At 37.7% G+C, this 13874-nt stretch overlaps 1 protein-coding gene across 5 annotated transcripts in view; it reads right to left on the minus strand.

The window, feature by feature from the left end:
* Positions 1-5926: 5926 nt before the first annotated feature.
* Positions 5927-13874, minus strand: part of CNOT2 (CCR4-NOT transcription complex subunit 2) — a 58465-nt gene continuing 50517 nt past the window's right edge. For all 5 annotated transcript variants that reach the window (XM_054988970.1, XM_054988968.1, XM_054988966.1 and 2 more), the window contains 5 exons: positions 12751-12812; positions 12601-12650; positions 11310-11410; positions 10569-10713; positions 5927-7068 (listed from right to left, as the gene is read on the minus strand). In XM_054988970.1, the coding sequence (XP_054844945.1) occupies positions 6982-7068; positions 10569-10713; positions 11310-11410; positions 12601-12650; positions 12751-12812 (445 nt within the window). In that variant the 3' untranslated portion in view covers positions 5927-6981. The remainder of the gene's footprint in view (positions 7069-10568; positions 10714-11309; positions 11411-12600; positions 12651-12750; positions 12813-13874) is intronic.

Consider the following 13874-nt stretch of genomic DNA (forward strand, 5'->3'; position numbering starts at 1 on the left):
AAGCTAGTTCTTAAAAGTGAAGGTTATTAAAGGCCAATTATTAATATACAACTCCAAAATTTTGCTTCACTTCTCTTCCCATTATATATATCACAAATGGCTGTCACCTTTCTCATGGATTCCAGTGGGACTTAGGAGTATCTATGCTCCACCAAAAGTGAATCAGGCTCAGGGCACAGTGTGAGATTAAAATAAAAGGAATGAGCATAATTGAGAACCAAAACTCACTCTGAATGAAAGATACAGTAACTCCATTTTTTGTTTTAGTTGGAGAGATTTGTAATATTTTGAATTTCTGAGAAAGGCAGACTGACAGTCAAGCTTTAATTTTAGTCAATGTAAATATACATGTCTGTAAATAGCTTAACATTATGGGAACATGCTAACATTAAACTTTAGGTACACTAGAGCTTCATGGCTATCTTTTCAGCAACTTAATTAAGAGTTTTGCCACCACCTTTGAACTGTCAACAGGGAAAGTTTAGACACTTCAAGGAAGAACACAAATACTGAAAGTATAAAGATAACCTTCATTTTTGCTGTAGTCCTCACACCAACTTATTTACTAGCTGCTATTGCTTAAGAGAAAGCTGATTCAGCACAGTAATCTTTTTTTTTAAGTTAGGGGCTACTGAAAATGAAAAGTATTCTGGACAGGTGCAAACAGATAGAAGAGATGAGCAGCACATCAAAAATGCAAAGCTTCACTGGACACCAGTGTATTTGAAGCACTTCCAGAAAAGTGACCATGCTGAGCTATGGTGCTGCCTCATTTGGACTATTGTGTATAGTTCTTGTCACTATATTGCAAAAAGGAAGGGTTGGAGGATCTTTCCTATGAGGAAATCTGGAGAGTTTGGGACTTCTCAGTCTATAAAAAAGGGGGATGCAATAGAGGTTTATAAAAATTATGTATGGAGTGGAGGGAAGTTGGTAAGATTTTTTTCTCCCTTTCCCATAATACTACAAGTGTAGATTGCTTTAAAGGGGGTTAGATTAGTGGAAGATAGGCGCATCAATGGCTACTAGCTATGGTGAATCAAGGGAACCTACATATACAGGGGCAGCAAACTTCTGAATATCAACACTAGGGAGGCACTACCTTGGCCTCCAGGCCTTTTAGATAACCCTCTGGAGCAACTGGTTGGTTTGCTGCTGTGTGAAACAGTATATTGGATTAGATTGGACCACTGTTGAGAAGACAAAAAGCTCCTATCTAGCCCTTTACCCATCCCATAAAACAGGAGATACTTTTCATAGACCTTCCACAGAGCAATCCTGATTACAGCATAGCAAAAATGCAAAACAAGTAACGAAACCCTACAATGCAATGAAGGCTAACCTACAATCCATTCATTGTGATCTGGGTGGAAACACCTTTTTGAATACATACACTGCTCCTACAAATATTAATCATGGTTAACTCCCACCAAAGTACATGTAACAAATGAATTGCGATTAACAAGCCTCCCTGATTTCAAAATGAAATTTAACATCTACTCTTCCTGATGATGGGCTTTAAAAAGAAGTCGTAGTGGTGCTCTTTATACATTTGTCTGACGTTGTCCTCAAAACTAATGACATTAATTAAAAACTATTATTCCAGGAATGCACTTCTACTACTCAAACTAAGTAAAGTCCAGTGATGGACTATAGGAACTATATTCAAAATGCTTAGAGGTTCTCAGAGGAAACGCCAGGTATATTGTTAATTGTGCCCAAAGCTCTTCTCTCTATTGTTGCGAATGCTCCATTCAGAAGCTATAAACTAGGGGCGTGGTAGTCGGGTCTGGAATTCAGTAAAAAATACCAAATTTTACCTGATTTGGTAAAATTAGGTACTACCGAACTTAATTACTGAATAACTGAATAAATTCATTAATAACAAATTTAAGTTTACCAGATTTATTCAGTAAACTTCCGTAATGGTGGCTGGGCTGCTTCCCGCCTTTTTAAACCAGATTGGGTGGGGAGAGTGGGAGGAGAGGTAGATGAGAGGGGGAAGGGAGGGGGAGTGGCCAATTCTTGCAGGAGCTCTCCTTCTCTGGCCAATGGGATTCTCTGGAAGAAGAGTGCCTGCTGCAAGGAGTTAGGAGTCAAATTAGGAGTCTTGCCTCAGAGCAGCCTCTATTTTGCTTTGATCTAGAGACTGAGAGACAGTCTGTGTCTGCTTGCTGCTGTTGGCTTTCTCTCTGTAGTCTGGGACAATGGGCTGCTTTGGTCTGCAACTGGATCTTGACCTGGTGCAAGTGGATTCCTGGCTGCCGCTGAGATCCTGACCTGGTGCAAGTGGATTCCTGGCTGCTGTTGAGACCTGCAGTACCTGAAGGACTTCCGCTGACTACTGCTGCCTGGTTTTAGACTCACTTTGTCCTTCTCTCTTGGGGGGAGGGGATTGGCCTGGTATCTGGGATGGATATGGTTGGGGGAGAAGGGAAAAGGACTTTTTTGAATTTGCATTTTAGTAACTGCTTTTCTGCGGTGTTGGGAGGGTGCTTTGGTTGGGCTTTTGTGGGGGAGGGCCTTTGGTGTGTGGATTTTGAACTTTGTTATATTTACTGTTCATTTTGCTATTTGTTCTTCTGGAGAGAGTCTTGTTTTATACTGCTATGGGTGCTGTATTTCCTTGGCATAGTTAATTGTCATTTAGTTGCTGTTAATTTTTGCAGGTTCGGTTGGGATTCTGTTTGTTGGCACAGAAGTCTGGTTTAGTGATTAATTTTTGCTGCTGCTTCTCTGCAGGGGATTTTTTTATCCTGTTGAGGGTTATTTATTTTGCTGTATGTGGGAAGTTTTGATTGGGCTTTCATGTATGTGAGTGGGGGGTGCTTTGGTTTGGCATTTGCTTAATGTTAGTGTTTATTTTGCTGTTCTTCTGGGAAGGTGTTCTTCTGTTTTACCCTTTTGTTGGAGTGCTTTGTTTACTATTTTATAGTTGCATATTAGATTCACTTGTTCTTTTAGGGGTGGGGTCTGTTTTCCCTTGTTGTGTTTTGTGCTGTAAATTTTTGCTAGCTCTTGTGAGGGGGGGCACTGTTTTCCCCTGCTTTATAATAGTGTTTGGTTTCTCTTTCTGTTTTCTGTTAGCGTAGAGGTTTGGCTCATTCCCATATGGAATAATAGAGGTTGGTAATAATAGAGGTAGAAAGTGCCCCCCAGGGTCCAATCTCCCTGAAACTTTGGGGGGGGGTCATTGGAGGACAGCTAGTAGGTCCCCTGCAAATTTGGTGGATTCTATTTGCAAAATACCACCCCAGCCCCTTAGATAAACCCATAGTTTTCCTCATAGGGAATAATGGCGATTGGAGGTGGCTCGGGGCACCTTCTTTGGGGGCTATAAAATGGCCCTCCTGGGTCCGATACTTAAGAAACTGTGGGGGGGTAGTTAGAGGACAGTTAGGAGTAGGTTCCCTACAAATTTCATGAAATTTGGTCAAAAATGACCGTCCCCCAGACTACCAGAAAGTTCCAAATTGAGTTTCCCATATGAAACAATGGCCAAGTTTTACCAAATTTGCTCTGTATTACTGAAATGAACTGAAGAATAAATTGAGCATTCAGAGGGGATACCAAAATTTTCTTGAGCACATCCCTAATATAAAATGGCTAGCACTCACTAAAGCATTTTATTAGAAACAGATATGGGTAACATCCATAAAGGCAGCAATTATGCAGATCAACAAAGAGTACAACTTGAGGAGGAGATATGTACCCCACAACCAAGGAATGGCTTGGAAAAAAATTAAACTTTATTATTGATGCAAAGTAAATAAGTACTGTTTTTAAACTTACCTTGTAAACTATAATGGAAATTGTTTTCTCCAATAAAAACGTGCCCTAATAATAAAAGTTTATTATACAAGCATCATGTGATTGTGATTGTATCTGCTAATATGAGATTGGTACAGTGTGCAACTGATTTGTTCCAGCATTCATAATCTCTCAAAACCAAAGTTAAGACTAACACAGCAATCCTAATCAGGGTTCAGGGTTTTGCACTGTTTAGGATTGTACTGAAATCCTAAACCGTCTTCTGTTCTTCATAAGACAGACATTGATTTACCATTGTTAGTAGTATAGTTGGCATTCAGATAATCACATTAACTACAGTTAAATTAAACATGTCTGACCTGAGCCAGTGTCTCTGAGGTTGTTCAACATGGATGGCAGCCACAATTTCTCCCTTCAGTAACTTGAACAACTTCAGATGTATTATTGTTTAAAGAAAAGAAACCAGCGATATGTCCATTGAAGTCTCTCAGTATAGCTAATAGAACACTTTTAAGTTTCTGCTTCATACAAACACTTGCTTTCCCCTCTGGTTTTTCATGAAAGGTAGCTTAAATGATGTGAGTTTCAGTTTTATGAAAAATAGAAAGGAAATGGAATGGACAATAACCAAACATTCATCTTTGTAAGGAAGACTCTCTCTCCCTCTCTCTCACACACATAGATTTTAAAATATGTATTTAGATCAATGTTAGAGATCAAATTTGAGTAAGTGGATGCAAAGGTTTTCACAAGTCACCTCTTGTCTATTCTAAATTCCACATCAACAACAGTCTGAAGTAGAATTCTGTTCTTGGCAGCATGTAATGCTTTATTTTGTTAGCATTAGCATCAAGATATTCTCAGTCCTGTTTTATTCATCTCAAAGTTCGGATCATGTACAATATTGCAAGTTAGACCACAAAGTGCATCTGAAATCATATTTTTCAAAATATGGAAAATACAGACTAGCTCTTTGAAACAGAAAGTTCTTTCAGGGTACACTGCTAGGCACAGAAAAAAATCTTCTGTAATCTTCCCATAACTGTAAGTCGATAGGGCATCTGAACATGTTAAGCAGAAAACAGGGGAAGTAATTTCAGACACAACAAGATGTGCTAGAGCCATAAGATTTTTGTGGTTTTCTTGTGGTACAAATGTCTACAATGTGAATACTATTTTTGTGTTGTCCCTATCAGACACATTTGTAAAAGTGTATTTGAATCACTAAGAAACAAAATCAGATAATCTGAAGCCATGTGTGTCATAAAGTATGTTTTCAACATTAACACAATTCAAGTTGAGGAAGTATTTTGCTTTAAATAATGATAAGATGACAGTGATTAGTTTATATTTTTATGTCTGTCATTTAACCCAAAATACATATAAAATGTAGATTTATATTTGATATACACCTGATATAGAAACAGCAACATTATTAATGGCTGGTTTCCCATTGTCATTTGAGAGGAAAAACAACCTCAACAAATTTCTTTTACACTAGACTGGGAAAAAAACAGTTTAAAATTAAACATTTCACTGACATTATTTTGCTTCTTTTCTCGCTTTGGTAATTTCAGGTACGATGTACCAACTTATAACATCTGATTGTAGTATTATTCAAAGTTGACTGACTGAATTACATATTAATAAAAAGGGGTCACAAGCACACTATCCCTCTTTTTCTTTATCTAGAGAATAGTTACAGTGCCTTTCACAAATGAAATGTTATTCATGTTGATTTATTTAAATTTGAACCTCCAGGAAGAAAAAAATAGGCATCAAATGAAATGTACCTTTTCTACTCAAAGTTGTAAAACAACATGCCCATGACAAAAAAAAAAGAAGAAGTTATTTCACCATGAATCTTTGGACCGTCTTCCCATGATCGCCCATGTTATCCAACCCCCTCTGCTAAAATACATTATTCAATTCTGTTAGCCTGTTTAAAGAAGACAACACATTTGATCATGAGTTCAGGCCGACAGTGGAAGAGTATGCAACCCTTATTCAATGAAGCGTCAGCAGCAAAAGATTCTTCATTTTAAGTGCCATAATCACTTTATAGCTTGATATTTTTAATACTTCAGCTTTTTCCATATTTTTTCCACTGTTGAGGAATCAATATCACAATCTCAAATCAAAGTCAACACTGCAGTGAGGAGAGCTTTTCTACTTTATTACAAAGAGAAGAAGCCTTTATGTGGTCAGAAAATACAAGATTGATCTTTTTTTTTTCTCTTCCTATGAAACGCTGCTGTTCAAACAGCCAAAGTGAATTGTCTCAGTTCACTTCGTTAAGTCCCATCACATTCACTTGGGTATGGATGTCCTTGGCTGCTGAAATCTGGCCCTTTAGTGCACAGGGCGACAAAGAAGTCCCCTGACCAGCAGTTCCAGAATGTCCCGTTTTCATATATTGCATCCATGCACACCTCCTAAAAATGAGGTACAGCAGGGCAAACATTTTCCAAAATAGATGTCATATATATAATATATACACATTCGTACATACATACCTTTATTCATGTGATGTCCAAAAATTTAAAAAAAATGTACACATTTATTACAAAATCGTAACAAAGACTGGACAGTGTTTTGCTCATTCTGGAAAGATGAAGCTCAGTAACACACAACCTTGGAAATGAACCCGAGGTTGTGGCAATATCTTTCTTCTAAACAGTCAGATATTCTTGCATTAAGTTGGCGAAAACTGCCTTTTCAAAAACTGAAGGGGAAGTAAAATGAAGGAAGCAGACCTTGCTCATCTTTCCAAATGAAATACGAGAAGGATCTTCACATAAAAATGCACAAACATTTCTTTTATTACCAAGAGTGCTACAATGAACAATGCAAATTTTGTTGTCTATTTCTTGTTTCTTTTTTTTTTTACATTTTGGAAACTAAGTGGTAAACTTTTGTCAGTGTACTTGCTTGTCTTTACAGACCCAAGCTTGTCTGCTGGCAAAAAAAAAATAAAATAAAAAAATAAAAAAATCAGACCCTGCTCAAACTAAAGAAAAAACAAATTATAAATTTAGTTGTTGGGCAGCACATAATTAGTAAGGCAGGACTTCAAATGGTGACCCCTTTGCATGAGCCAATTGCCAGATCCTCAAAAGGAATTAAAACCAGGATGCCTGAGCCACATCAGTTTTGCAGTTATGTTGAGTATTGTGCTGAGACAGCCATACCCCAAGACAAGGGAAGTCTTTAGAAGGCTTGCTGAGCAGGGTTGTAGTTGAATGTTGATGGCAGATGAGGCCTTTCTTCTAGTTTGTCATATTCCAGATGGAACTCCTTTAACACAAACAAAAAGGTAATCATTATCAGCAGGTGGCCCATTAAGAACCAAGGGCTCACACATCTAGCATACACACACCACACTGCTGCTGCTTTTTACTAATAATGTCAATAAGTTTTCTTTTGGTTTATTATTAGGAAAAATATATATCTTGAAAAAATATTCTTCACTGGTGGGCAGGGAAAGGGGGAAGGGTGCCCAATCTGGAATGTAAATATCCCTGTTTGCACTGAGATGCTATTTTATTGGTTTTATTTATTATACCTTACTTATGATTGTAACCCCCCCTGAGCCTGCTTGCGGGGAGGCAGGGCTAAAAATCCAATAAATAAATAAATAAATAAATAAATAAATAAAATTTACCAATAATGGTCTTGATCCAAAAGTTGTTTTCTGCAGGAATAAATCATTTTTGCCAACAGAAAGGGAGATTTTTTGCCAATTTACTCATTCTGCTGGAAAGCACCAAGTTTCCCAAAATGCTGGTAGGCTGGATCAAAAAGGCAATTTTCTACCGGGGAGGGGTGGTGGTAGTTCATCAATATTATTCTTGACCCTCAGGAATAAATGACAGGCAAAGCTGGGGTTTGCAGTGGGAGGGAGGAATCAGCAAAAATCTTCTTGATAAAAATGTTTGATTTTACGGGAATCAGGTTTTAAGCAGCTTCCGTGAAATTAAACTGATTTTTATAAACAGTTTATCAAATTGGCCATTTTACTATTTTCCCCTCTTTTATGTATTACAAAATAAAATCTCCATTCTGTGCCATATTATGGTCTTGGCATAAATAAGGCTTTTGGAAGAAAAATATATAAATATATGAAAATATGGCTGTTAAAGGAAAATAAAATATTTATAGATGACAAATCAATTATTTGGGACATAAAAACATAAGTTGCTTTTCTTTGACACTATTAGTTTTAACTCTATTTTATATCCACTATATAAACAGTCAGTATCGAATCACTTGTAACACTGAAGAATTGCTTTGAGGTAATCTGGTAGGAAAATTTCTTAAAAGTGAATTAAGTATGTCTGGGAAGTCAGTATAGTAAAAACATTGAACTTTCAATCCTTTAAAAAAATCAGCAACGTAAATAAAATAAAAACTACACATTCCATGGTCATTAAACAATTTTTGAGAGTTGTAATCCTAATAGAGCTGCTTCCATCTAGTCCCATTTAAATCAACAGGACCTTTTTCTAAAGGAATAGTTAAGATGAGGATGCAAAATCCCCTTTGGTTTGCACTTATTTTCTCTAGCAATCTAGCACAAGATTTCCCAATGAGTAAACACTAGGGGTGTGCACTTCCGAGTTTCCGATTCAGAAAGATTAAGGATTTCCGAATCGGGGCCAGCATGCTGGTTCCGATTCGGAAATCCTGAAGCAAAGTTTTCCAAAGCGATTCGGGTCGCTTCAGAAAGCTTCTGGGGCCTGGGGTTAAGATTAAAGGGCCCTTTCACAAGCAGCAGGGCCCTTTAAACTTCAGCTGGCAGGTAGGGGGAATTCCCCCCGCCTGCCAGCTGAAGTTTAAAGGGCCCTGCCACTTGCAAGCAGCAGGAAAGGGTCCTTTAAACTGTCCCATTCCCTACTTTACCCCCCACCCCCCACTTACCTGGCACCGTGGAGTAGGTGGCCCTCCTGCATCACCACTGGCCTCTGGTAGTGGCTGTGTGGCGGCGGTTCTCTCTGCTGGCCAGCCAGCTGTGCCGGTGGCGGCGGTGTGGCAGTGGCAATGGGGAAGGTCTTCCGCCCACATGACCACTGGCTGCACCGGCAAGCCACAGCGGCGGGGAAGGCCTTCTCCGCCAGCCAGCACAGCAGCGGCTCCAGAATTCCGCCCGTCAGGTAAGTGGGGTGGGGGGATGGGGTTTAAGGGTGGGGGTGGGCCTCCCCCTCCCCAGTCACTTCAGAATGCTCTGAATCTTTTCAGAACATCCCGAAGCGACTCAGAAACCTGAATCCCGAAGCGGGAAAACCTAATCTTTTTCGCGTGCACACCCCTAGTAAACACTGATTAACAATAATTTTCTGATTTCAGTACTTTTTTTGCTCTAGTATTTCAAATTCTTACTTTAAATCAGAATTGCACAAATATAGTAATATATTTTTTATTTCAGCACTAAAAGATTGTTTAGCTCTATAGTGTCACGTCTTTTAAACAGAAGATTTATGAAATAAATTTATATTCCTTTAACCTCAAAACAATTTGTTACTTTAAGAAATGTTTCCTTCCTTGTTCTAACCCAGCAGCAACTAACATGCATGACAGCCCCTAAAACGAACCAATAGTATGGATCCAAGTGTTTGGGGTGGGGGGAGCATGATGCAAAAGCATTCTTATTTACCTCAGCATCAGATCAGCTTTATTTAGGTAGCTTTATTTAGGTACCCATGCAGTGAGTGCAAAAAGTCTGTGCTTGAGTAAAAAGTCCACACACACTTTTATAAAGCCCTAGAGAGCTCATGATCCAACTGTGGACAGTTGCCAATAAGCTGCTACTAAGGAGCACTATTAAAAGAAACAAGATGCAGACAGCTATTTAGGGGTATTTAGCTTTTTCTTTTTGTGTCTTAATCTATATAAATTAACTGGTATTGGTACCCATCCTACACCCATCATCAAATGGCTACTGGTCAGTCATTGTGAAACAAGAGGCTAGATTAGATGGGCCTCTGATCTGATCCAGCAGGACTTAAATAATAAATGGAGCTAAATATACAGAGAAAATTTCTGTTGACACTGCCGTCTGAATGAAGTGCCTTAATATATCCATAGCAGGAGAATCAAGCATTCAACCTCCATCTGCTTTTTCTGAATCTCCAGCGCCATTTTTTTGGTTCAAGTGATGACATGCAAGTCTTAGGCTACCACTCCATGGAGGCAACATCAAGTAGAAAAAGCATGTCTTGAGCTCAGACTTCATCCCCTCATGTCACACTTCTCTCAACATGACTGTATATAAATATGTGGCAAAGTAAATTGCTGCTGTTTTACAATTAATATTTATAGTTCAGCTAAAATTCAGAGAAAAATACAAGCCAAAGGATGTCATTACATGATTATCTTTATGACAATACTCTAAATTTGTTTCAATCACTTACATGACAAAGAATTAATCAGAGGTTGAAACAAACTGAAAATGAGAACAGCTCCCACTTAATAGCGGATCTTGAAACACTTCTGGTTTATCCTAAGCAGGTGGGTAAGCAATAATATTGTCATTAACTGAGACATTCAACAGTGAGTGGAGGTCAGAATACAAACACACTGAACCAAGAGAAACTCCAAGGGATGCGTCTACCCACTACAGAATTCTATCCCTGTAAAATTAGACATTAATGGCTTTGGACAAATACTTCACTTCTATAACTTTGGATATCCTTCCTTTTATAAACAGATTCTTCTGACAATATACCCAAGTAAACACAACAATATAAGAGAATCATCTACAAATGTATGTTTTAAAGATTTGAATGAAGAAAAAATACCTTAGCTACTTTTCTCCAGTTAAGACAGTCAAAGAAGTAATATGTTCCCCTCTCGTATGTATTGGTTTTCATTGTTGGCTCCATGCCTGGTGCCCTGGTAATCCATACTCGTTCTTCTTTGTGGTATCTCCAATCTCGGTTAAATCTATTATTATTTAATCAGGAAGGAAAGGTATCTGTCAGCCAGAATTATTTCTATGTAATTTCTTTTTGAAAAACTGTACAATATACCCACTCTAACACTGTAGTTTAATATATAATTAAATATATACCCTGAAATTTAACTTAACTGATATGAAAATAAAGTTTGTATCCCAAGCATGAATGATATATCTCAGTACCATTTGTAAAGTTTGAAATACAATTTAGAGGCTTCAGGCTACTAGCCTGACAGGAAACGGCGGGCCCATTGCTGGGGAACCTGTACACAGCTGTCAAGTGCACACAATGCCAACTCACTCCTCCAGTCTAACAGATGACTGGTGCTGACCAGCAATTTAAGCAGCATGTGCACATATGTTGAACAATGTAGGGGGTCTTCTTCTCAGGAAGCAAAAGCTTGTTTCCCCTCAAGCATTACTCTGAATGGATGAAGGAATCCAACAATGTAACATATTAAATTAACTTGCATTTGAAACAGACCATTTAAAAAAAATCAGCCTCAATGTTAAAAAAAATCAGCCTCAAAAAAAAAATCAGCCTCCCAATCCCAGTATAAAATTTACTGAAGTTGGAACCTACAGCTCTACTGCTGCTAATAGCTGTAATACATCTCCTCCATTCATGTAATACAGATAAAACAGTAGATCTTCCCCATAGCGGCCAAGCTTTATTGCAGCCAACTGTAAAGGAAAAGATGAATACTTTAAAAGAAAGGGTTTGCATAAAAACATTACAATCTGATATGAGACTTGTTTAGTTACAATATGGCATTAAGGGGACTATTAAGTGACAAATTATTCTGGCAGAATTCCAACCAGCTCCAGTGAGACAACAATAATGTTTGTGAAGAAGTCTCCAAGTATGTTGCCAATGCTGCTCCTAGGAACAAAATGTCATTTCCCTCTCTAGCTAAGTACCAACAAAGCAGCAGTAATAGATGAGATAATCTAATTATTATTTTATTTAAAATATTTTATATCCCACAACACTCAGCATATAGACTGAGGTAGCTTCCAATAAAACAGTTACCAATGAAAAACTAGCAAAAGGACAATAAAATAGCAACCTTAAAATGATCTCTTAAAAAACCTACGTTAATAAAATAGATAAAAACTGGTGTGTTTATTTTAGACATCAAAGCAGTTTTTTAAAAAAATGGATTATCAGGCCATACCAATGCGAACCAACCAAATGACTGGAAAAAGGAAATTCAGTATCAAGTGAACAACTGTGATGAGAGTTGATCCCATACTGGTTATACTCAATTCAGAGACATATTATTAGTTTGTGTTATACAGTAATAGTACACACTTCTGTGAGAGGGACTACTGAGCTACCTGCAGCTATTAAAGTAAGTGTTTTTACAGACTTGTATTTGCTAGAGTAAGCGTGCAGCATTTAATTTATTCTACATGAGAAATCAAACCATAAAAATTACTAAAACATTAAGACTTTTCCAGAAAAAAAGTGTTTGGAATTTCTGGAATATATATATTAGTAAAGATCCACCCATTCACTTGAACTGTAACTGAGAAAGGATGTGAGATTTTTATTAAACATGACAGAACTGAGCATATTCCTGAACTAGTCAAAAGAAAGTCAGTCTTGTATATTCTCTAAGAGCACTGTGTTTAGAGAAACTCTCAAAAGAGTCGTATCCTATTTATAAAATAGCATTCAAATATAAATTATAACAGGAACTGCAACCTATTATGCAGTATTTTGAACTCTGGGCAAGGCAACATTTGAACATGGGTCTCCCTGGCTCACATCCTCAATCATTATATTGCACCAGATTCTCAAATATAGCATCTTTTAAAAATAGTCTTATACAAATTTTGTTTTAGAGAGGCACAAAAGGTATACTCACCTTATCCCTAATGTGAATGTTTGTTAAGTATTCAGATGGAACATGGAAATCTAGATAAAGGAAGGAGAAGATACTTAATTCCTAACCCACAACAGATTCTTTGTTAGGCATTTAACATTATGCTAAACAAAACAAACAAATGAAACCTACCTATGTCTTGAGGTCGACATGGTGAAGAAGCCCAAGGTGATGCAAATTTGGGGTAAAGATTTCTGTACGGCGGGGAAAAAAAAAACCCCAAGGTGACCAAGCCAATATCAATATACATCTCTTCCCCCCGCCCCCCGTGTTTTTTTAAAAAAAAAACAATAACCCTTTATATTTGGTCAGTGTATTATCAAGATTGCATGACAGCCACCCAAATCTTGATTTGCTCAGGTTGGCTTCACGTCACAATAATAATATATGCAAAAGTCATTTATATCGGTTACCTGGTTATTTCCTACACCAGAGCTGCATCTCAGGCCTGAAAGAAACCATACTGCCATTTCTAGTTCTTGCTGAAGGAACTATTCTCTTCCTGAGGTTCCTTATTCTTATAAGAGTGGTAAGCAACTGTTTAGACCCCCATATAACTACAATCTTTACAGTTTACCATTGAGAGAATGGAGGGGTTTTGAATGAAGACACAGCTCCAACTTAATGGTTACCAACATGTACTCAAATTCAGTAAGCACCCACCACTGAAATCTTTAAGGCTTCATATGTATAACTACCCAGCTTTACTCCTCCTTCTGCTATGCTAAGTATGCACAGCAGCATTGAAGCATAATTGTTATAACACTCTTCACATCTAAAAACAGTGATCAGGGTTTACCAACTCCAGCATGGGAAATTCCTGGAAATTTTGGAGTGGTTTCTGGAGATAGTGGTGTTTGGGGAAGAGAAGCAGTTCATTGGAGACATAATGCCACAGAGTGTGCTATCCAAAACTACCATTTCCTCCAGATCTCTGTAGTTTGGAGATCAGTGCCACCTTGCAGCTGGTAATCCTATACATGAACAGCCACAAAGTTGCTATCACCTAAAGTACTGTACATTTTTGTGTGTATAACAAACAGGACAACAAATTTAACCAATTGATTAAATAACAGTATGTTCATAATTTTTCTTCTCGGAAGACAGTTTCATACAAGTACTTAATAAAAGGGAACACCACCAAAGATTTTCAATTAAGATTTCAAGCAACTCAGAAAAGCAGAAAATATACTAAATATTTCTCCTTTTATTTATATGTTTAAAACATATACTGTTCCCGGAAGGGCTTGCTGATG

The sequence above is a fragment of the Eublepharis macularius genome, chromosome 9 (genome assembly GCF_028583425.1).
Source record: "Eublepharis macularius isolate TG4126 chromosome 9, MPM_Emac_v1.0, whole genome shotgun sequence".
In the NCBI taxonomy this organism is placed as follows: Eukaryota; Metazoa; Chordata; class Lepidosauria; order Squamata; family Eublepharidae; genus Eublepharis; species Eublepharis macularius.